We start from the raw sequence: 24,126 nt of genomic DNA, 5'->3' as shown, positions 1-24,126 counted from the left end.
TTTGTTGTTGGTTGTTGGTGCCAGATGGGTTGTTTTGAGTATTTCAGACCATGCTGATATAGTGGGATTGTGACACATGATCAACATTTCTACGGTTTACAGAGAATGGTCTGAAAAAGAGAAAATATCCAGAGGCACTTCTCTGGACAAAAATGCTTTGTTAATGGCAGAGGTCAGAGGAGAATGGCCAGACTGACTCAAGCTTATAGAAAGGCAACAGTAATTCAGTTAACTACTTATTACAACCGAGGTATGCAGAAGAGCATCTCTGAATGCACAGCACGTCAAACCTGCAGAAGCAGAAGACCACACTGAATGTCACTCCTGTCAGCTAAGAACAGGAAACTGAGGCTACCGTTTGCAAGGGCTCACCAAAATTTGACAGTCGAAAATTGGAAATGCATTGCCTGGTCTGATGAGACTCAATTTCTGCTGCGACATTCAGTCGGTAGGGACAGAATTATATGTGAAACAACATGAAAGCACGGATCCATGCTGCCTTGTATCAATGGTTCAGAATGGTGGTGGTGGTGGGGCATATTTTCTTGGCACAGTTTGGACCCTTTAGTACTAATTAAGTATTAACTTTGTGACCACAGAGTACTAATGTTCTGAGGGCTACTTCCTGCAGGAGGATGCAACATGTCACAGAGCCACTCCAATGGTACACACAGTCTCTAGATCTCAGTCCAAAAGTGCACCTTTGGGACGGGGTTGAGTTTCACATGGATGTGCAGCTGAGAAATCTGAAGCAACTGTGTGATAATGTTATGTCAATATGGACCAAACCCTCCAGCATGTCATTGAAGAATTAGGGCAGTTCTAAAGGGGCAAGGTGTTCCAAATAATGTCATATTCATGCAAGCTTTTAACATAAAACTCCTCCAAGAACGACTTCCTTACTATACACTGTAAATGTATTTCAAGTTTTTTGACTCAGTATGAAAGAAACCAGATGGCCAAGATGAAAAGCATCTGTTGCGGTGAAACCATGAATCTGGCCAAACAATTATAGGGTACGAGCTGATTTATACAGTCATGTACAGAAAGATTTTTATTTATTTATTTATTTTAAAAAGATGCTTTTTAAATTTTTTAATTAACAACGAGAAGTACAATATTCTGCTTAATTAAACTTGGTGCAATCTGCAAACATATGGTGGAGTCGTTCACTTCATCAATCACGCTGGTGATGTTTTAATGAGCCATTGTGTTAAACAAGGCGACAGTGTATAAAACCAGCCACACTATTTCAAGCGAGATTGAGCAACTCAAGCTGTGACAGACATTCCTTTTTTTTGTTTACGTCTCATGTGATTTATATATGCGCCGTATTATGGTTTGGTTCAATGGAAACCACAAACATTCTTCTCACGGAGTTTTATGGGCACAATGCATTAAGAAGTATGGAAGGAATTCAAGTCGTGTCTTCCCTAAATATCTGCACCCTGATTTATGTAGAGGGTCCAAAGTGGACGCACAGCTTCGCAGACAGGAGAACACTGTACTGTACATCAGAGTTCATGTCGATGCATGCGGTAATCTTGCTTAACTGTGGTATTGTTCTGTACTCCATAAAAAAGGAAACGTGTACACAATAAGAGGGTGATTAATTGCAGGAACGTATTCATAATATTTCTCATACAATTTTAATAAAAGGTGAACCGAACTCTTTATTCCCTCTGATGTGTTTAATTGGCCCGAGATGTGTGCCACAGCATTGCGTGTGTAATTTTGTCTGCGCAACAAAGCAACCGCAGGCTTCGCTGAGTCCCAATAACATGCCTTAGATGATGCTAAGGCATGTGGAACTGATCCCACTGCTGATCATTTCAAATTTGCTCATCAGAAGCGTGCTGCCCCTTCCTCTCGGCTGTTTCCTCTTCGTGCCATGCAACCGGACACAGCTGTCAAACCTAAAATATGTAAGATTTATAGAGGTGGTACGTTTGCAGCAGTTGGTGTTGGTGTTGGCATTGTTGTACAACGAGGAATCGCAGCATTTGTGTCATAATTCACAGTCATGTGATGGCTGTAAGGATTTCCAATGAATCCCTAACGTCAAATCAGTATTTTGCAGCATTACCGGATGACTAAAATACCTCAAGAGTTCTTTTGTATTGTGCTTATCAGATCGCTCATATATCCAGTCATTCCAGCTATGAAGAGCTTGTACGGCTAGTTAGTTCTGTAAACACTGGACAGGCTTTGATTGACATATATAAAACACATTCTTTTTCCAGTGAACCCAAGCCACCTGAAGTTGTTGAATGCCTTTCATTTATCTTCCTGGAGCCTGGAGCAGAGTAATAATCTATTGTGTAGAACAGTGGCCCCTGGTGGCCGTTTCACTTAACGGCAAGGCTAACTGTGTCCACTAGTTAGTTAGCTTTACTTGTCCAGCTCGAGATTTAGCAATTTACTGAACACGAGTGTGGAATGAATATAGCAAACCCCAAAGGATATGCTCACATTGAATTAAAACACACGCATTTTTAAAGAAACGTTCCTCCACAGCACTGAATACGCCAGTAAGTTTGCATTTCATACAGACTAAATCGGTGTGTACAGCTGCGTGCTAGCGTTAGCTGCGTTAGCAAACAAGGGTAGCGGTTGCTAACGTGACAGTGCTACCGGCTGTACGAACGGCTGGCACGGATTTGTCTAACACAGAGGTCCGGAGGCACATTGCGACTACACGTCTTTAATTTTTTAGCTGTTACATCTTCTTCGTTAGGGGTTTTGTTTTTTTAAAATAATTTGAAGACAGTTTAGAGCAGCATGCTAGGTGGTAGACAGGCTGCTCGCATGCCAAGCTAGGTAGTCAGTGCTAAAGTTAGCCAACTAGCCAGCTAAATCGATGCTAAGTACCGAAACTGGCCAACAGAGCATGGGATTGATTAGCTAGCTGTAACTGTTGATATGTATATTCTTCTTTACAGGCAGCCATGTCGGGAATTAAAAGGAAAATAGAAGGCAATGACCCCGACTACGAGGACATTTCTCTGGTGCAAAACAGTAAGAGGAGCAAAGCGGTGGAAAATAATGGTAAGTCCATTCTCTGAACCCCTGGGCATGTACACCTGCTTTGCATGTTGTGGTCAAAACTAACTGCACTGTGTTAGTGTTAGAGTGTTTTCCTGGTCTTTAATAAATATTATTCGTTTGTGGTCAGCTCGAGAAGCAACAGTACAGAAAATTGAAACCATCATCAGGGAGCAGTTTTCTTTGGAGATGAAGAACAAGGAGCATGAGATAGATGTGATAAGTCAGGTATGTGGATGATACCTCTTAAGTGTCTGCTGTTGCTTATTCTATATTTCACATATTTGTATCAGTAATACAGAAACTTTATTGATATAGAAAACAACTTGTATGTTTATTCTTTGGCTCTTCGTTTTGTTGCAGCGACTCAATGAAGCCAGGAGGATGATGGACAAGCTACGGGCATGCATAGTGGCCAATTACTATGCTAATGCTGGCCTGACAAAGCTCCCAGAGGTAAAATACCATGTGTTAGCAAATACAGCAGCTCTAAGGATGTAGTAAAGTGTAGTAGCAGCAACCAGTGTTTCCTTTTTGTCCTAGCATGCCTCCAAGAGTGACCCCGCCGTGCTGAACCATCCCGCCATCCGCCGGTTTCTGGAGTCCCCATCTCGTTCCTCTTCCCCTCTCAACCAGGACTCTGAGACTCCTTCCCTGGCCCACTCGGAGTCCGAGTCCCTCTCACAGCAAGGAGATGGAGCAGAGAGGAACGGAGAGGGAGCGTGGAGAGAGGACGGCAGCAGGCAGGAGCGCAGACCTGGACGTAATACAGGCAAAGTGAGTCCAACTGACCGAGATGATGGGTTCATTGATTATTTAATTATAGCTAAGTAAGTATCAGGAATGTGTTTTTACCTTCATCACGCTTGCTACCTTCTCTGTCATTTGTCGTAGGACACGTTCGGTGTGCCGTCATCAATAGGAGCAGAGCAGAGGGTGACCTATCACACAACAGGAGACGAGGCCTCTAGACTCTATGCAAAGAAGACAATCGTAGTGGGGAACGTGTCAAAGTATGTAACCACTAAGCATGCATTGTACTCATTCATTCATTTTTCTCAGTATGCTGTAAAGCAGGTCTTTCCAGGTCTTTGTTATTAATTGTGGATTTGGTTTAAATGTTTGAAAATCACAACATAAAAGTTTGCATTTTCATCCATCTTTCTGAAGACTTTAGATATGTTTTCCTTTTCAAATCTGTGAGATTTTGAAATATCATTTAAGAACAGAGTGGCATGATGTAGCTTTTTGGAAAGAAATTGAAAATATTGAGAATAACTGAAGATTATGCATGAATTATAAGCTGTAGAGTGACTTGAGTTGGTGGTTGCCGTTTGGCCCCTTTGAGTTGTTGTTGTTGTAAATGTGAGGTGCACCTGACTGTCTGTGTCCCTGCAGCTAAACTAATTTGTAAATGCTTTTGAAGCTTTAAAAAAAAAAACTTTTGGAAGACCGACATGGCACGGGGAATAACAGGAATAACAGGAACTCAGACTGGTGGCTGAAATTAACCACACTAGGACGAGCAACCAGTGGATTAATGTGGTTGCAAAACGCTACATGAAGTGTACAGCTGAAGGAGGGTGTTGTGGTCTTTTGCATGACTGTGCACTGAAGAGCTGAGCCTTAATACAGTTTTGCTACAAGTTCAGTCTTGATGAAGGCAGAAGATAACCTTTTACCCAATGCATGTCCCCCCTGGGCTGATCCACTGTCTGTAAAAATGAGGCGCTTTAGTTCTGGGAACCCTGTTTGACAGTCTCCATGTTTCATGTACACACTAGACGGCCCAGAGGGCTAAATAGGATCACATGTAGCAGTGTGTATTTTCACCAGATTCCCGAAAAACAAAATTAAATTGTTTTGTAACAGTTGCTCAAGATTAGGGAAGTTGTCAAATTGTAAAAGAAGTAAGCAGGCTTCAGACGGTTAAGCAATCCCATTTATTCTGTACTGAGTGCAAGTTCACCTAGACTACCAATCAATGCTCCATTTATAAAATGTGGCTTGTTTCCAGTTATCTGTTTAGACTGATTTATTTCCCTGCAGCACCATCACTCCTTTATTTTCTGTTCCTCCTCCCCTCACCTTAAAAGAGTTTAAGGTGCAACAGGAAAGATCGTCTGCAGTCTTGCCTTTCACCTGTCCTGTTTTGCTGCTTGTGAAGTGTTTAACTCCTCCTCCTTTAACCGTCTTTAACCACCTAATCACAACACATGTTCTCTGAGGCTAAATCTGCCATGCCTCTGAGTGCTAGTTTTTATTTTTCAGGTACATTCCCCCTGATAAGCGGGAAGAAAATGACCAGTCTACCCACAAGTGGATGGTGTACGTCAGAGGCTCCAGGAGAGAACCAAGCATTGACCATTTTGTAAAGAAAGTCTGGTTCTTCTTGCATCCCAGCTACAAACCCAATGACCTAGTGGAAGTCAGGTGTGTTGTTGTTTTGGTTTTCAGTGAGCATGTTATTTGAAATAGGCAGAGCTCCTCCTCTTGGTATGGAAAGAAAAAAAAAAAAAACGTTACATGGGTGCTGTTTCATTGGTTTGCCTGTAAAGACATGGGACAACTTGTTCCAATTAGGTTTGCTTTCAAAGTGCTGTGTTGCCCATAGACACAATGTTTACTCCTAACCTCATGTTATCATCATCGGTCACTAGATTGCCCCACCTCTCCAAACTGAAGGAAGTAAAGAAAGAGTTGGATAATAACACTTGCGTAAGAGACAATCTTCATCATCCTCATCGTCAGCTTTCACATCAACAAACGCAAAAAAACAGTTTGCTGATTTTCACATGGTGTTACACACACTCAGCAGTAAACAGGCCGTTATGAAAATGATTTAATAAACGGCGCCCCCTTGTGCATGTTGGACAATACAGCTCGTCCATCATCAATCATACCGCACTGTAAACAATTATATTTGTCTTACTAAGTGATAATTATCCCAGCTAAATCTTGTGTATATATATATACATAAAAGACATAAAACATTATTGTTATTGTATGCATAGAATGAAATTGTGATTGGTGACGAGCTGAACAGTAAAAACAAGATAAGAGCAGGAACAAAAGCAGACATGAAGTAAGGTAGTAGAGTACTGTTCTAAAATACAGGCAACAGCTATATAGTGCAAAAATAGACTGTTTAAAATGTACACACATCAATAGGTGACGTTACTGGGTCACAATGAGTCAGACTAGAAGTCAACATTGACGTGACTAATTGTAGACACACCTTAATCCAACACACAGTTTGCCTTGAGGTGAGCCCAGAGCCCTGAGGTGCGGATCTGTGTCTCACCGTTAATTTAGGAAACATCTGGAAGGACTTTTGTGGCCTTGGGTTCTGCAGTTGAAATGTCTTATTTTAGGTATTAATCCTCTTAATATGCGAAGGACTGAAGTTTGCCCATGGCTTCTGAATAAATGATCTGTTCCTCCAGTCAGCAATCCTTATCCTGAGCTGTTGCCTCGTAGCTGTTTGAGCTGACAAAGCGATCACGTTGCTGTTGCAGCAGCTCGAAAGCCCCCCTCCCTTCTGACTGACTAAAGTCTTCATTCCCAGCAAACCCCTACACAGACCTGATGCTCTCTGCTGACTGTCAACACAGCCTGAATGTAGATGAGGGGATGAATAAAAGTAAGAAATGCATTACTTATAGGGTGTGCTTGAATAGACTCGTGGCACGCAAGCACATATACACGCCCTCAGAATGCAGGCAGCCAGATCAATGTCTGTTGTGTTTGGATGAAAACCTCAAGCTTCAAACGGGGAGAAGATGAGAGTCCTTCAAGTCATTGATTTGTAGAAGATTAACTCCGTCTCAGCCAGAAAAACAGAGCTAGAATATATTTTCACAGTCATTTAGTATTCCTCCTCTATAGATTTTTTTTCTCTCGCTCCCAGATTTGTGTTTTAATGACGTTACATAAGGCCTGAATGTGTCTGTTCTCAGTGAGCCTCCCTTTCATTTAACACGACGCGGTTGGGGAGAGTTTCCTGTGAGGATCCAGATCCACTTCAAAGACCCTCGAAACAAACGTATTGACATCATCCACCAGTTAAAGGTCAGACCACTTCATAGACCACATAGTCACGTAGCTTGCTTTCTTCTTCAGACTGAGAAACTGTATTTTTGTCCTGATGTGGCTCCTTGATGTACTTTGTCTTTGTTGACTCCTTCCTCTGGTCAATTAATTGTACAGGATTCAGAAAAAAACACAACTTAAAAGCATTACATGGATGTTTGTGAAAAGTGTATATTTAAAACCATAGTTTATTGTACTTAAATGAGTTATAATTACAGTTTATTTGTCTTTGTGTAACTTGTCATTTGCTCAAGTTTTTCTTTTGACCCCTCTACAGCTTGACAGAACCTACACCGGGCTACAGACACTTGGTGCTGAAACTGTAAGTTAGAAATGTTCACTCTGTTTCCTGCCCTGACTTTTCTCCTCAGACGTTTGCGCTCATAGTGAGCTATATTTGTTCCAGGTGGTTGATGTGGAGCTCCATAGGCATTCTCTTGGGGACGATTACATCCCTCAGCCCTCTTCCTCCAAGGTGACTCACCGAGCAGCCAGCCCCACGTCGGGCGCCTCGCTGGCCCAAAGTTATGGACGCTCTAGTTCTCCCATCTCACAAGACTCCAGTGTAGACAAAGGTACAACAACAAAAACATTTTTTTTTTGTAAACATGACCATGAAGAGGTCATCTGCTGGTTTATATACTGGACTGTTTCCTGGACCACCATTTTATGCACTTATCAGTGGTTTCTCAGTGTTTTTTAACTGAAAGGCTCTGTATTAGTAGATAGAGTTGTATACATTGTATTATCACGTGTGTAACTGTGTGACTGAATATAATTGTAAAACAGGGTTTTAATGAAATCTACTCTTCCATCTCCAGGTTTTATCAAAGCAGAGACGGGGAGGCCTGCAGGTGGTCACAGTACGGGCCTTACCTCTGGTGAACGCACACCAACGCGACCCAAAGCTGGGGACAGAGTCACTCTGGGTTCCCATGGCAACTCAGCCTTCCAGCCTATCACAGCAAGCTGCAAAATAGTACCCCCAGGACAGCCCCCCAGTCCTGCTGAGTCTCCCGGGAAATCGTTCCAACCGATCACCATGAGCTGTAAAATCGTTTCCGGTAAGTGTGTCCACCCAGTGTTCATTTTGCTTTGTTTCCATTGGATTTTCCATAACCTCCTTCCTCATGAACAAACTAATAAATAGGATTTTGTCATTTAAATGAGTTAAGTTTATGTTGTACAACTCTCTTTTGTAAATATGAGTTTTGCAAAGCAGCTTTTGTAGTTTTATGCTGGTAAAATATAAAAACATGTAAAAATATGTCAATATATGATGCATCAATCAATACAACTAGCAAAAAACACATTTGAATGGAGTTAAAATAATAAATACTCACTAAAATCTCATAATGTTCACTGAATATCAACGAGCCCTAAAGCATTTTGTACAGTTTTCCATGTTCATTTGTTATTAACATGCTTAGAGAGGCTTATTCAACTAAGAGCCCGCGTACTTTGTCCCCCACAGGGTCACCAATCTCCACCCCAAGCCACTCCCCTCTGCCGCGCACACCAACAACCTCCACCCCTGTCCACAGCAAGCAGAGCTCTTCCTCTGTACTCAACAACCCATATATCATTGTTGACAAGCCCGGCCAGGTGATCGGCATTGCTTCCTCATCGGCCGCCTCCGCAGGTACGTGTCTCCTACTCAGTGTCCAAGTGTTGCTCGAAAAACAGAAGTGGACCTGCAGCAAAACTGAAAAGCAGTGTCTGAGCCGCCCACAGAGACTATAAAAAAAAAAAAAAAAGGCTGTGAAAAATGTACTCTGTGGCAGAACAGATGATTAACTATATACTCTGGCCCCCCATCTTTTTATCTGTTTCTCTCTACTTTTTCTTTTACTCTCTTGTTCTTTCTCATCCATCTCTGTGTACTCTCTTCTATCAGTTTTTCTATTTCTCTCTCTTTGTCCCCATTTTGCACTCCTAAAGTATGACGCGCGATGAGCCAGCAGTATGTTTGCTGGATGAGGGGTTACCATGGTGACTGAGCTGATGTGTTTCATGGTCAGATTAGGAGGATATTGGATGAGACCCCACACTCACATCAGGTTTTGCGTGTGTAAATGTGGCGTGCAATTGTCTGCAAAGATGATCGTTCACTGCCAGATGAAACAAGCGTGCAGTCGATGCGTGCGTCATGGAGCGCAGTCATCTCACACGGTCGTAACCGTTGTGTTTGCTTCCTCGCATCAGCAGCATCAGTTCACATTTACACTTTGGAGCTCTTTCCCCTAGATTGCTCTCTCACGCCCACTGAGCAACTCCTACACGTCCTCCACAAATACATAGCTCCACCAGATCTGCCAGCGGGTTTGGAGTGTTATTAAACGAAGCTTTATCAACTGGATGAGGCTGATGTGGGTGTTCTGGCTGATTCACCAATTCTGTGATAAAACAAAATTTGACATAATAGGTAAGGGCTTTACTTTAGGAGTGCGCAGCTCTCGGAGTAAACACACTGCAGCCAAATCTAGGCTTCAACACCCACACTGAGTAACCCTGACAAGAAACTGTCACCTTGCACCACAACAGCCTTGATGTGTCTGGAAAGGGTGGCAGAAAGAGCAAATGCCCTCACCAGTACATCTATTCCATGGCTCATTATGTTTGTTTGTGTGTCACTTCACAGGAAGCCCCTCTGCCAAACAGTCTGCTGCTCAAGGCACCCGCTCTCCAGCACCTAAAGTTCACAGTGGCACCTTCCTGTCTTCAGGGGTGAAGGTGAGTTAATATTCTGGATATTTTCCATCTTAACCCTGAATTCTTAAGATAAAACCTGTCCTGCAACTGTGAAGATGGTCTGTCCCTGTAGTATCTGTATCTTTAACAAAGCAGTATGGTATTAATAGTAGGCCAGGGTGCTATCTTCAGCAGATGTGAGTGCCTTGGCAGCTATTTAAATGGGACATCATTGTGACGATGGGGGAGGGGGTGTGTGGGGAGCTTTGCAGAGAGAATTGCACAGTTCTGTTTCAGGAAAAAATGTGTCAGGAGCCGGCTGTAAAATTATCCCAATTATCCTTCATGCCAATCACCCCATCACTATCTGCAAAGAATGAAATACTATTTATGATTCATCACTGTGCTGCCTTCATTATTAAGATTATTTCTCTGTTGTAACCAACAGACTAACATCTGTCAAAGCCAAGGCCAGGGCAGATGGGGAATAAATGAAATATAAAAAGATACTTGATGAATAAATGATAATGCTGATTTTCAAATATCTGTTACAAGCGACAGCATCGTCTTGCTGCTTTGTAACCTGCTGAAAAATAATAAGCAAATTGTCATTTACAGTTAAAATGCATATGATGTATGTATATCATTTAAGATTTTTATTTTAATTGATTTAATTTAATTAATTTGACAACACACATATAACTGCTACAATATCTACGACCTCCTGTGGTTTCAAGGCACTGTGGGCTCTCGGGTATAATCCCTTTCTCAATGTTTCTCGTGCAGGTGATTATCAAGCAGGAGCCAGGGGAAGTTTCAACACAGCAACAGCAGATGGTTTCCACAGTAACCAGCCAGCAGCAACCCACTGCCACAGCAGCACACCAGTTTGTCACAGTGAAGGGAGGTCATATGATCTCCATGTCAGCCCAGAAACAGGCCGGAGGGGCCACAGGGGCAGCAACTAGCAAGGTCTGTCTTTTAGAAACACCTACATTGAAGTACAACAATGATTCACTTTCTATTGATAACGTACTGGATGCGTCAAAACTTAATTTGGCCCTTCTCTTGTCTCTAGATGTTAGGTATTCCTGTTAGCTCAGCGCTCCAGTCTTCAGTCAAACAGGTTGCTATCAGCAGCGGCCAGATTCTGGTTGCCAAGGGCAACCCTTCTGTCTCCAAGGTGATGGGTGGCAAGCAGGTTTTGGCTCAGGGAGTCGCAAAAGCCATTGTCAGTGGAGCCAGTGGGATCTCTGGTCAACAGACGGCTGCCAAGGCAGCTGGTGGTTCAAGTGGCAAGAGTGGAGGTCAGAGTTCACACACACACACACACACACACACACACACACACACACGCAATGTGACACATGAGCACAAATGTGAGTTCACCAACATATTAAAGGGCATCTCCTCATTTAGAAAGTTGTTTATACAGTCAGTGTTGTGTTACTAATTATTAGATGTAAACCTTATTCTTTGCTCTTTATAAAATCTGTCATATTCAGGTTTAGCTGAGGGAAATGTATAAATATTGTACAGTTAGATCAAGTTCCTTCTCCAAAACCTTCTGTACAGTTTCAGACCTGGATAAATTCATCACAGTCCTTTCTGTTTATATTCTTAGTGATGGCTACTCTTCAGCTTCCAGCCAACAATCTGGCCAATCTGGCCAATTTGCCTCCAGGCACCAAGCTCTACTTGACCACCAACAGTAAGAACCCCTCTGGGAAGGGAAAACTGCTTCTGATCCCACAGGGAGCCATCCTCCGGGCCTCCAGTGCTAGTGAGTTATGTTACACCCTGAATTCATATTTGTTAATGTGAACATTAAATACAGAGCCCTTGGTTAGTTAATGCTGATTTAGCCTTGTCCTGCTGCCTTCTGTGATTTGTTTTTCAGTCACATTCTTCTTATACTCTTCTCACACTCTTGAACGTGCTGGGTTTTCAAATAGTTCTGGATAGGTTGGTGTTATTTAATACTTATAGGGACTAATTTATGTCTACATACATATTATAGAGAGGAGTAATACTCAATAGTTAATCATCAACCCTGCTGCAGTAACATCCCTGTAGATGTTACTGCCCATTAAATTGTAAATTAAAATATCCATTGTTGTGGTGCCATAAATATCTTGAAGTATAATAGAACTTTATAAACATAGCATCCAGGACATTGTCTTAAATTTAGTTCTTACAAATACACATTACCCATTGGTGTCTTACATGGATGTGTGGCGATAGCTTTATGACCTCCTCTTGTGCGAACTGAAAGCAATATCTGATTGTATAGGTTACTCAGTATTCCGAGCCAGAAGTCTTTGACCCTGACATTTTCCTCCAAGCCTCAAGTTGTCGGCAGCTATATTAGAAAATGTTAGCGCTTTCGGGTCATTGTAAAGTTTGGAAAAAGAAATCAACTTCTACGGTGACTCTACAGCTTGAGGCATGGTTAGTGTTACAGATGTTTTCTCCTCAGTCAATCATAGTCAGCATCCCATATTTGTTGAGCAGCAAACCACTGTTACAATGTCACTCTCTGCTTCATAATCATTGTTTTTTTTTTTGTTTGCTTTTTTAAACTAACGGGATTATATCTACTTTTTGGGTAAAGAAAAACAGTACTGTTTAACTGATTCGAGGCTGATGAGTACGTGGCTGTCTATAATTTAGGTCAGCAGTCCCAGAGCAGCTCCTCAGCCGGCACTGGGGGCTCTCAGAACTCCTCCTCCTCCTCTTCCTCTTCAAGCAGTCTGCCTTCCAACCTCTCCTACACGTCCTATATCCTGAAACAGACCCCACAGGTAGGTAGACACACATTTCTTCTGTCATACAAATCGCACACAGACATTCACACACAAGATTTTTCTCTTTGATGTATTTTTTGTCTGTTCCGTTTTTTGTTTCATTAGTGTTTCATCTGCAGAGTCTGTAGAGAGATGCGTTACATGATATCCATTCAATACTCCTCACTACTATTAGAAAAAAACAAACAACAAAAAAAAAGATTTTATTGTGTGTATAGCATGACTTGAACTGTCTCAGATTTTTGTATTCCAATAGAGGTTGACTTGTTTTTAATTAGGCACATTCATCATAGCAGCATTGATCCTGCAGTCTACTTTATAATTAAGGTGTCTACAGAGATTTCACTGGGGTGTCCACCTACATTTGTACAAATACAAGTACAAATCTGGGCCGTGTTTTCCTAATAGTGATCAATTTATAAGGATCTTGTTTTTTTTCTACTAGTGCAGTGCCCGTCGGAAGTATGTATTCCTATAGTGGGAGCCTACAGGTGCTGTGTATGAGGATTAGTGGAAATATTAGAGCGGAGAAAACCTATTTTACCGATATATTTTACATTTCTTATCCAAACAACGTCAAACTTAGCAATACACATCTTCGTGCCCGTAGCGAGACACCTGCCCAGTTTCAAATCAATCGGGCCAACGGTTCGCGAGATATGCGTGCCACAGACACACACACACACACACACACACACACAGACGCTTCTTGATTTATAGATAGATGGCGGACTACATGCTAGTTTTCCTGCTGGAGAAGATATTGAGCCTATTAGGGTTACAAGGGCAAAATATCATTTCTCCTTGAGTTTGGTTTCTTCTAAAGCCGATTTTTAAACAGTGCTCAAGATTTGTGCGCATGCTCCGCCTCTTCCTCTCCGTTTTTGGTGAATTTCTGAAAGTGGCTGTTTTTGATGACATGGCAACCGGAGTAGTGGAAATATTAGAGCGGAGAAAACCTATTTTACCGATATATTTTACATTTCTTATCCAAACAACGTCAAACTTAGCAATGCACATCTTCGTGCCCGTAGCGAGACACCTGCCCAGTTTCAAATCAATCGGGCCAACGGTTCGCGAGATATGCGTGCCACAGACAGACACACAGACGCTTCTTGATTTATAGATAGATGTCTTTGTGTGTGAACTAGTCTAAAAATGGTGACAGATTATCTTCATAATAACTGAGAGTTTTTTTTTTCTGTTTGTTGATGCTGTTTCCTCAGCTGAATTGAAACTATGACAGTCCCACTGACTTTATATTTAAAGTAAGTAATGTGCTACCAGATCTCATTCATTCATTCTTCTTAATTTTTCCACAGGGTACGTTTCTGGTTGGCCAGTCAGCACAGGGTTCAGGGAAGCAGGGAGGTTCTAGTTCGGCCGGTCACGCAGCATCATCTCAAACAGCTGTTACTCAGCAGGCTATCCGGGTTACAGCTGGACAGAAGGCGGCCATCCTGGCTCAGGTGAAAATGGGGAACTTACCTGAGGGCAAAGCTTTACTAGGTCATCTATGCTGTGTGGTAGTAGTGGAAGCTACTGTAGAAAATACTGTTTTGTTTCTTTACAGTTTCACAATCACTTAACTAACTTAACTGTCCAGTTCTGTACATTTTGTATCAAAAGTAGATGTGAGAAAACATGAAATGGTGGAGTGGGTAAAAAAGGAAATGGTTAAGATGTGGATTGCCTGGTTTTCCTTTGAAGCTTAACTTTTAATGTCAAAATGGAGACTTGCTGAATTTTCTGCAGAAACGTAAACGCTCAAAAAGGCAAATTGGAGGCATATTGGATCAAAGTGCAGAACTGGTGCAGCGGTCAAAATGCATTGGTTTGCTTCAGGATGATTGGTTCTGTGCATCCTGAACAGAACTGGTTCTCTTGTTAGCTCAGAAGCCCTATTAATGTTCTCTGTTTGTCAGATTGGTCGTGTCTCTCTTGTCTTTGTCGAGACTTAGTTTAAGCAAGGAGCAGTATTCAAATTGTCGTATTATTACTGTAGATTTTTAAGGCAGGGAACTCTTTCGCACTGAAAACAGTGTTCAAACTTGATATAAATATAGCGTATATGCATGATGTCAGTTTTCCTCTTGTTTCATCTGATATTTAATGAGCTGTAACAGTGAAGGTCCTGCCCAGGCAACAGCTGGTGTGTGTGTTGCTGAGCTGGAGGCTGACAAATTCCTTCCTGCACTTTAACTCATATATCTCACTTTGCAAAAGTATCCCAGTCATAGTTCTTCTCACTTTCTACATTGTGATTGTCCTTTTTGTTACAGGTGGGTGGCTAATTACTCTTTTTCTACGATTGACAGGTGGTGGGCGGATCCCAGGGTGCACAGGTGAAGCTGTCGGACGGCTCTGTTAAGACGGTAACCGCAGCAGGAGCGGGACACTTGTCCAAACCGGGTACCACCACATTGAGGATGACGGGTGGAGTCATCACCGCTGCTAGTTCCACCCCTGGCTCCGTCAGCAGCACAGCAGCAGTCAGCCAACAACAGGCTAGTTTCACAGTCCTCATGTTGTTCTCTTTTATTCAGCCTGACAGCCGTGGCTATTTAAAAGTCATCTTAAAACAAACAGCAGCACAGACACAGACAACAAATGAATTCAAGGCATTTATTTTATCCTGTAAACTGGTTATTTTGTTTGTAATAAGTACCCCATATTTACTAACCAATTACATTTCTACTAAAGCTAGTTTCATATAATTTAATTATTCCCGATTTACAAAAAGTAATAGAGTGGAATGTTATTATTATTATATTTTCTTGAGAATTCATTTTCATGATGAATTAAACCACATTCTTATAGAGCAACCTGACTTATATTTAACATCGTTCAATCTTGAATACCTAGAAAACAGGAGTGCAGTAGCAGGGTTGGTGATGTATTTCAGAGCTTAGAAGGCATATGAAGAGCCCTGAGCAGTCCATCAGCAGGTCTGCTTTGGTGTGATTACAGCTTGAAGTCATTAGCTAGGCCTCATTAACTAGAGAAATGGCAACGCACAAAAAAATACTTCCTAGGGGCTCTAAGACAAATATATATACAGAATAAATGCTTTCTGGAGATATTGATGCAAACACAAGAACTGGCAACTGTTCTGTTGAAGAGATATTCACTGTTTTGTTTTTGGGAATTCCGTGAAACCAGTGACCTGACCGGCTCAATCTGGGACTGGCACGGCACTGGAAAACAAAAATGAGCCGAAGAAAGGAAAGAGCGTTAACAGCAACCGTAGTCCAGCCACAGTAAAACAAAATTTTCTAAACACAGCTGTGAATTTGTAATTGGATGTGTCACATTAATAACAGCCGTATCGTAAACACATTCACTTTCATTTAATCTTCCTGCAGATAAAGCAAGGTAAGATTTATATTTAAAAACATCCAGATATTTTCTAAATGGAAGTTGTCACCCAAATACATTTGTTAATTTATTTTATCTTGATATTTTTTTTCATGGTACCACAGAAAGTAGCAGAGTCAGCAATCACTAGGGCCATGTTTCTGTTTACTTCCTGGTTGACAGATATGTTTGTGTGTGTCCATGCAGGCTGCTGATGGAGGGAAATCTGCCTCTCAGCAACACTCACTCCTTGTGGCAGCCAACCAAGCAGCAGTGATAAGTGCAGCTAAGAGCGCCAGTGCTGCTGCTGCTGCGGCTGCCGCCGCCGCCGCCACCGGTGGCAGCCTGTCAAAGGCGGCGGTGTCCTCTGTGGTCAAGGGTGCCAGCAGCTCCGCCACAATGACAAAGAGTGCTGCAGGTTCAACTGGTGCCGTGGTAACAGTTGCGAAAGGAATCACCAATATGCCCGTCGTCAGCATGTCCAAGGGTGCAGGAGTGGGGACTGTTGTGGGTGTGCCCAGAACCAGTGGCACGTCATTAGTTACTGCAGCTTCATTAGTCAGTGGGATGGCAGCTGGAGGAGGGAAGTCAGGTGCTGCTCTGTCAGGTAGGCAGAAAGATGTCTTTTGGTTTGAATGTTTGCAAATCATTTTATAATAAATATAAATATATAAATATGCTAAGGTCCAGTCATAAATGTCTCTCTGTATTATAATGCACTGTGTTTTGTCCAGGTATGCTGAAGATCCACTCTGGAGGTTCCAGCTCCCAGCAGACAGTATTAACCATTCCTGCCAACCAGCTCAAGCAGCTGGGCGTTGGCACTGGCTCTGGTGGGCTACAGACCATATTCATGCCTGTTGGAAAGGGTAAGATGTCTCCTTTGACAAAATACACAACAAGTGTGCATTCCAGCTGAAAGTAAAATGTTGATCAGTCATAAAACATGATTAACACGCAGCGACATTTGCTGTGTATACATGGACACGAGTAATCAGAATTAAAATGCTTCCTGTAACCACCTCAATCAGAACAGATCAGTCAGATTGAGACTGCTTGTGTAAGCCATTAAATACAAGCACCTAATATAAATGTCTTTTTAATATATTTTTGAAGAACAGCTGTTGTAAAGGAGCAAGTAGTTCTCGCATTATTTTTAGTGTTTTTTAGTTTGTGCCAGTGGATTTACAAAGTGATTTACTGGAGACAGACTCTAAAACATACTATAGATTCTCTTCTCCCTTTAATAATTGAAGGCCCATCTTCCTCCCCTCTCATTTATCATCTTACTGTGAAGCCTGTTTTTCTAATGGGCCATTGATCCATCTCAGTGTGTTGTTTCTGTGTATAGTAGTGTCTAAAGGCCCAGTCTCCAGTACTCCTTCCTCCTCTTCCACCACCACCCCTGGAGCAGCTGGAGCTGGAGCCTCTCCAAATCCTGTCAGCCAGGCCTCCCCCTCCCTTGCCCTGCCTCTGGCACAAGGTGAGAGGGGTCCATCCTCCACTCCACTCCACTCTCCTCTCTTCATTCTCTCAGTTTATTCCCAACTTCGATTTTCCTTGTTTGTACTGTGGTAAACATTTTGATATTACCAAAAATTATACATAAACTTCTGACGCCACATTTGAATGAGAGACACATTTCTTTTGTAATTTAACAACGTGCTTTTATAGTTAAACATAAACTAGAATCTCAACAATCCTTAATGCTCCAATTTTGGGAACTCACAGTCATTGTACATCCCAGCAGCTCCATTTCATCATTGCCTTTTCTTTCCCCCATTTGAATGAATAGAATTAATATGTTTAATAAAATAATGCGCTTGCTTTTCTGCTGCCACAGTAAAAACAGAGCCAGGTGCTGGCACAGCTGTCACAGCTGGTCCATCTCCCCCGGTGACTGCTCCCGCCCCCATTTCAGTTCCCTCTGCAGCTACGACCGTCAAGCAGGAACAAGGGGCAGACAACTCTACACATGACCTCATCAAGTAAGGACAGTCTCTGATGATACCATCTCTCTCACTACGTGTACTACGTGTAATAGGTTCTTAGAAGGACCAAGATTTTATTGTTTGCTTGAAGCAAGGCACAAATTGATTTTTAACAGCACTTGGCACAGACACTGAGTCATCACAGGGTAACAGTATTTTTATATATTTTATCACTGAAGTGTCACCGGCTCCATTTATAACTAATTTCCCACTAAAGCAGAGTGAAGTGTCATTTATTAAAGCTATCTCGGAGCTACTTGCATATTCATGAAGGCATCCGTGAATCCATTCTCCTGCTGCCTGCCTTGTGACTGGATGCTTTCCAAATAGTAAAGCTGACAGTCGCGATGGTTTTCTCCTCAGCACCGAGCACATAGAAACCATGATGCAGCTACTGACGGCTGTGGTGAAGAAGTTTCCTCTAATTGTGCCAGATAAGAGTAAGTGAGCCTCCCTTTCATTTGATACCCTTAAGAACAGTCTCCATATTTCAAAACTGTCAGAAAAGTGCAAAAGTCGATCAGAAAGATTAATTCCGTTTGCCTCCTCGTTTTAGCTGAAGACTCCCATCCGTTTTGTGCCTCCTCAACAGAACAGTATTATTCCTGGAATATTGGCAAGCGCAGAGCATCAGAGGTGACTTTTATTTTTTTCTGTCGGTGTGCATGTGATTTATGAAAATACGGTCGTTGTAAACCCTCATTATAGTCAAACAGTCGAGATGCACATTTGTTTTAAGATTTTTTTTCTTGTGGGAAACGGTAATATCAGATAAATATTGGCTGTTTTCTTCTCTGCTATCTATCACATTTAGCTCACACTAACACCCCCCTCTGAAGGTTTCATCTAACCCCGTCTGAAAGTGACAGCACTTGCTTACAGTACTCTCAAGGTTGAGGACGTCTTTAATCATAATTTGCGTTGGTTGCAGTTTTGTTGTCTCTGTGATGAGCCTTCATGCTGCATCCCGACTCAGTGAGCTTTCTGCTTGCCTCATGTCTTTCTATCAGGTCAGATTTGCATCTCTGCCTGGTTGTCTTTATTTATTTCCTCCTAATGGGCTCATTAATAGCTCATACAGGCCAGGCCATGTCTTGGCAGTCCGTTCTCAGGATCTCAGACAAGCTGAGACGTTGGTATTTATATCTGTAGGTCACTAATTTACTTAAAGGTCAAGAGACTGAAAGTTCATCCACACACAAAACGAGGACAGAAGAAGATGAAGGCAAAGAAATACAAATTTCTGGACATCAAAATGTTGATGTTGGAACTTTAAAAGTATAAGCACACAATGTTATCTATCAAATCTGTATCTGTGGATTTTAGACCTTTCATTTTATTTAATAGGTTTTGGTTGTGTGTCTGTTCAGCTTCAGCGAGCGGTGGCAGTGAAGCGGGTCGTCCAGGATGTGTTGGACCGCTCACCCCGCCTGCAGGCCCTCACTCCCCCAAAGACCAGAGAGGTGGTGCAGTGGTGCCGGCAGAGGGGCTACACGCCCCCTGATTCCGAGCCCCAACACAAAAATGACGACGAGTCCATCGAGGACATTCTCACGCAAATAGATAATGAGCCTGGTGAGTTTCTGTGTTTGTTTGGAGCTTCTGCGGGAAGATCATTTACTTGTTTTCGTGATTTCACAGTCGACTCTCCTCTGTTCCCAGCAGCTCGCAGTTGATCAATATTTTCCCTTCAGCGTTGCATGTGTGGGTGTGTTGCCTCTGCAGTTGCCAGACAATCCAGTAATGTGTTTAGAGTCCAGTTGTGTGTGAGGGCGGTCAGTGAGCAGCCTCCGTATTTTTGTTCAGCTGCAGTGTTTTATTCACAGTTAGGGTCATTAATTCAGTCTTTTGTTTCTAAAGGGTAAGAGACGGAGCTGCTTAGCTCTATGAGTCACACTCATCTGAGCCAGACGAACACAATAATCTGTATTCTCCTCGTCGCCCCGTCTTGCACAAATATCTTAATTTATAGTAGTCATGTCAATATTTTAGAAAAACACACAGCCACTCATCAAGAATCTGTAACCTGAGTGGAGTACTGATGCTGTTGTCCGCTTTGCTGCGGCTCCTGCAGCTTGTGAAACGGTGCGTTAAATGCACATGTTCTCCTGTCTGCAGAGTGCCCGTCGACCCTGAGCAGCTGCGAGGAGCTGGTGCTGCGGCTGGAGCAGATGCAAGCTCTGCTGAAGACCGAACCAGAGGAGGCGGACGACGAAATAGTGGACATTGTCACGGTGACCCCTCCCTGCCAGAAGCTAAAGGTCAAAGAGGAGGAGCAGGAAGCTGACGTGGAGCCCAAATTCTTCCTGGGCCCTTCATTGTCCGCCCAATTTGTTAGTGAAACAGCTGAACAGGTCAGAAACTTTTGGGAAGTAGAAATGTATCAGTACAACCAGCAACATTTTTTTAATGATTTAAACTTAATAAAAAAACATTTACATGATAAACCTTCTGCCTCTTTCAGATCGGTGTAACCTTCCAGCCGGTGGAGGTGGAGAAGAACGTGTTCGCTCCAGTAGTCGAAGCCATGATTCTAAAGGTCGGTCCCTATTCAGGCCAGAACAGAAACAAATATCCAGCACAGTCTGGTCCTGAATGATGAATATACTGTATGCAGAAGATATACAGTGGCTCAGTATTGTGCGTTTCACCTTGTACTCCAGGAGACAGCGGGCTGTTTTGTGACTAATGATGACTGTGTGTTTGTCTGTGTGTGTGTGTCTGTGTGTGTCTACACTGCAGGCTACAGAACAGTTTGCCAGTGACATCCTGAGAGAAGCTCTGGCTGGGGCCTACGCCAAATCCCCTGCGAATAGGTCAGCTTTTTTCCTCTCTCTGACATGCAACCTGCTTAGTGCTCTGTTTTCCACTCCATTAATTACTATATTTAGATCTTGTCCAACCAAACAGCTTAATAGTCATATTGTTCAATGCAAATGTGTTTCATAGAAATTAACTACGTAATTTAAAGGAGTTTTGTTTCAGTATTGTTAGAATGAAATGGAAAGAGATTCTGTAGGTAAACCAAATCAGGCCATGTGTTTAAAGGGCCTGACACATTAAGCTGATGGTTGGCTGTTGGCCGGTGTCGGGCCGTTGGTGAACGCCTGTCGCTCTAGTTTTTGTGGTTTGTTCTGCACCACTAGTCCGAACACTTCAGCCAAACATGAAATACACAAATATTTTGCTAAGGTTTACTGTAGTAAAACTGATTAGCTTGATTCAGGTGTGATTGTACCTTAACAAGTAAGTTTACATGTTAATGAGAAGCGTGACTATATTTTAGATTAACAGTAAACACAAAATTACATTACGTGTTTATCCTCCGAAGTATTTTTTGTGTAGCACAAGTCTTGTATATCCGATCCCTCTATGCCTTAAACCCACTTAATGACATCCTGCCAACATAAATACTTGCCAAACCACCAAATGCAGCTGAAGATAGTCCCAGACAAATGTGTTTTATGCTTCGACAAATGCAATAAATACTGGTAACACTTTGCTGCGGTTAGCCATCACTAAAATCTACTGTACTTGCCTGCAGAGAAGCTTTGCCTCTTTTTGAACCAGCTACATTATGTAAGACATAAATATCTTCAGTCATAAATATTCAGGACGTTTCCAGTTTTGGCCCAGCCTGAAATATATATATATCTGTGTGTGTGTATATATCTTAAATTCCTAACTTGTTTTTACATTTGTAGGCCACCTAGAGAGATCACAGCCATGAACATCCACCAGGCGGTCAGTAGCATCCCCACCTGTGACTTCCTCACCAACAGACACATGGGCTACCTGTCTAAGGACAACTGAGGCGTAGCAGGGCCAACACCGGCCGGTAGCTGACACACTCGGAGTGATGAGGACTGTGCGAACCGCTGGCCGTGACAAAGAGACCCGACTCTTGGAACTGACGGCTCTACTGTGTGAATATTTGCACCCAGATGATAGAGTCACGCTGCCTCAGGTGTCGCAGGAATAACTAACGTACTGTACTCATTAACTTGATCATAGAAGGGCTCAGCTTGCTTCTCAGAGCAGCAGCAGAATAACAAATGTTTCTAATACTCTGGGTATATTGTAACGTTTTAGTCCCAATGTATCAGGAGAAGCGGCATTGTGATGCTCGTGTCATTTGATTTGGAGATGCCGCTTTGTTCTTGCTTACCTCATAACAAGATTATTTTAATGACGAAGAGGTTCCCGACAGACAGTCACCTACTCAACGGGGAAATGAGGCCTGAATGACTTGCAGAGCTAAATAACAACATCAGACATCTGGCCCCTTCCTGCATACTACATCTCACCGTCACGTTCCCTGAGGTTAGAATAGGTGAACCACAGACTTACAGCCATTTAGAAACACTAACGTACATCAATTCTCCATCGGTCTGTGAGCACTTGCCAAGCCAAGCGAACAGAGGGTTCTTCCAAATGTGTCATTGCCATGGCAACAAATCATGATTATCAAAATCCTCTGATTTATTTCAGTGTTACCTGGTGGAGGTTATTAATGGATCTTACGGTACAGACATTCAAGAAGTGACTGTTTCCTGACACTTTTCAGATCCATATTTTTTAAGCCGCAGACAGATTAGACTCACCGAGATCATAAAACACAAGTAATGGTATCCTGAACAAATCACTGTCACTACAAACTACTATTTATCTCCTCCTCCATGAACCCTTTAAAGTGCTTTTAAGTGTTCTGTTGAACAGTCGTAATATGACCAGTATATGAAGTATGGCGTTTTCAAATAGTGTTTATTTTTTTATCGAATATTGACACCGGCAGACCGTAATACCCCACCAGTAGTGAGTGCGTTCATATGAATATATGTGGTTACTGGATGTAGTCCTCACTGAAATCAACGAGTTTGATGGGAAGTGAATGTGTGTGTTTTGTTGGTTGGTACAAACAAGGCGACGTTGTGCTGGTAATTGTGTTTAATGTGGAGCTTTTGCATTATGTTAATGTGTGGATGATTGGACTGAGTGGTTGTAATTGTCTGTTCAACCAAATCAAATTAGTGTACAAGATACCTAAACGTTGTATTTTCATGTTTCGGTGCAAACCAAAAAATATGATCGATATTCTTATAATAAACTAAAAAACCCCAAAAAACAAGGAATTTCTTGCAAATTTGACTCGTCTTGAACATTTTGTTTCAGTTAAAGGACCAGTTCACCAAAACTAGAGCTTTAAAATGTGCAATATTGACATTTCTGTCTCTGATATTGTTTCTGTGCTTGTGTGGATACTCAACAAACAAAACAACTTCAATTGAAAGTTCTCTCCACACAATAAATAATTCCTATAAAGAACAGTGATACTTTCTTTTACTTTTTTTTTTAATGTTGTCTAGTCAGTTTAAGTACAGAGTTGTAGCCAAGAGGCAGAGTGCAATCGATCTTCTCTCAGTTACTCTCTCTGTACTTCCCAAAAAATGTAAAACTACTCCTTTTGTATGAAAATTCAACTCTTGAAACAAGACTGCATTCAGTAGAGGCAGACATCTCAGCCAAATTGAACCCAAAACTATCTGCATGGCTAGATGGTGGTTACATGACCAGAGATAAGTCAAACATTTTACAAGCTGAGTCTACAGCACAGACTGCATAGTAGAGATGAAAGTCACACTTTGGTTTGTGAAATACTGTTTTTAAACCTGGGGGTGTTTCTTAATATGCAGTATTGTCTGTTTTTGTCTTCGGTTCCAATTCAAAGTATCTGACCACGTATGGTCCAAATGACCAAGATGTGTTCTTGTACTGAGGATGCATCGTAGGGCAACTTATGTGGACTTGAGACAGCCAGGTATCCCAGAATGCCTTTGTCAAGTGTACTGCTGTTCCAATCACAGAAAGACTAGTCTGTACCCTCACCTCCTCAAGAGTCTGTACTACCAAGTACCCAAGTCTGAAGTTCATGTTGAGGAACGTACCTAGAATCTGACAATTGGCAGTCACTGTCTTGTTTTTTCTTTTCTCTTTTTTTGGAGCCAGAACTGATCATATTTGAATTAGAGGGAGGAGCTGGGGTGGAGTGATGGGTGGGTCAAACTGAGAACCTGAGGGTCACTTGTGAATCAAAGCCAGCATGCCCCCACATGCCTTTCTTTGAGGCTTAATATCTATTTAAT

At 42.2% G+C, this 24,126-nt stretch overlaps 1 protein-coding gene across 3 annotated transcripts; it reads left to right on the top strand.

Moving 5' to 3' along the window:
* Positions 1 to 2,385: 2,385 nt before the first annotated feature.
* yeats2 (YEATS domain containing 2) lies at positions 2,386 to 23,603 on the top strand. Of its 3 annotated transcripts, none has more exons than XM_084546176.1 (30): positions 2,386 to 2,531; positions 2,943 to 3,048; positions 3,176 to 3,273; positions 3,409 to 3,501; positions 3,589 to 3,822; positions 3,940 to 4,058; positions 5,317 to 5,478; positions 7,005 to 7,116; positions 7,415 to 7,459; positions 7,544 to 7,712; positions 7,959 to 8,201; positions 8,612 to 8,779; positions 9,779 to 9,870; positions 10,615 to 10,800; positions 10,907 to 11,135; positions 11,453 to 11,611; positions 12,502 to 12,632; positions 13,958 to 14,104; positions 14,954 to 15,142; positions 16,200 to 16,599; positions 16,727 to 16,861; positions 17,347 to 17,475; positions 17,836 to 17,980; positions 18,347 to 18,423; positions 18,540 to 18,619; positions 19,354 to 19,558; positions 20,102 to 20,337; positions 20,448 to 20,522; positions 20,726 to 20,799; positions 21,688 to 23,603. In XM_084546176.1, the coding sequence occupies exons 2-30, from the start codon at positions 2,949 to 2,951 to the stop codon at positions 21,794 to 21,796; spliced, it is 4,341 nt and encodes a 1,446-aa protein (XP_084402302.1). In that variant the 5' UTR covers positions 2,386 to 2,531; positions 2,943 to 2,948; the 3' UTR covers positions 21,797 to 23,603. The 3 variants fall into 3 exon arrangements, with proteins under 3 accessions (XP_084402302.1, XP_084402300.1, XP_084402301.1); XM_084546174.1 differs by having other exon boundaries at positions 17,344 to 17,475; XM_084546175.1 differs by lacking the exon at positions 2,386 to 2,531 and adding an exon at positions 2,602 to 2,675 and having other exon boundaries at positions 17,344 to 17,475.
* Positions 23,604 to 24,126: the final 523 nt, after the last annotated feature.

The sequence above is a fragment of the Chelon labrosus genome, assembly GCF_963514085.1.
Source record: "Chelon labrosus genome assembly, chromosome: 6".
Classification (NCBI taxonomy): Eukaryota; Metazoa; Chordata; class Actinopteri; order Mugiliformes; family Mugilidae; genus Chelon; species Chelon labrosus.
Note: the sequence above shows the minus strand (reverse complement) of the source record. Positions and strands in the feature narration are given on the sequence as shown.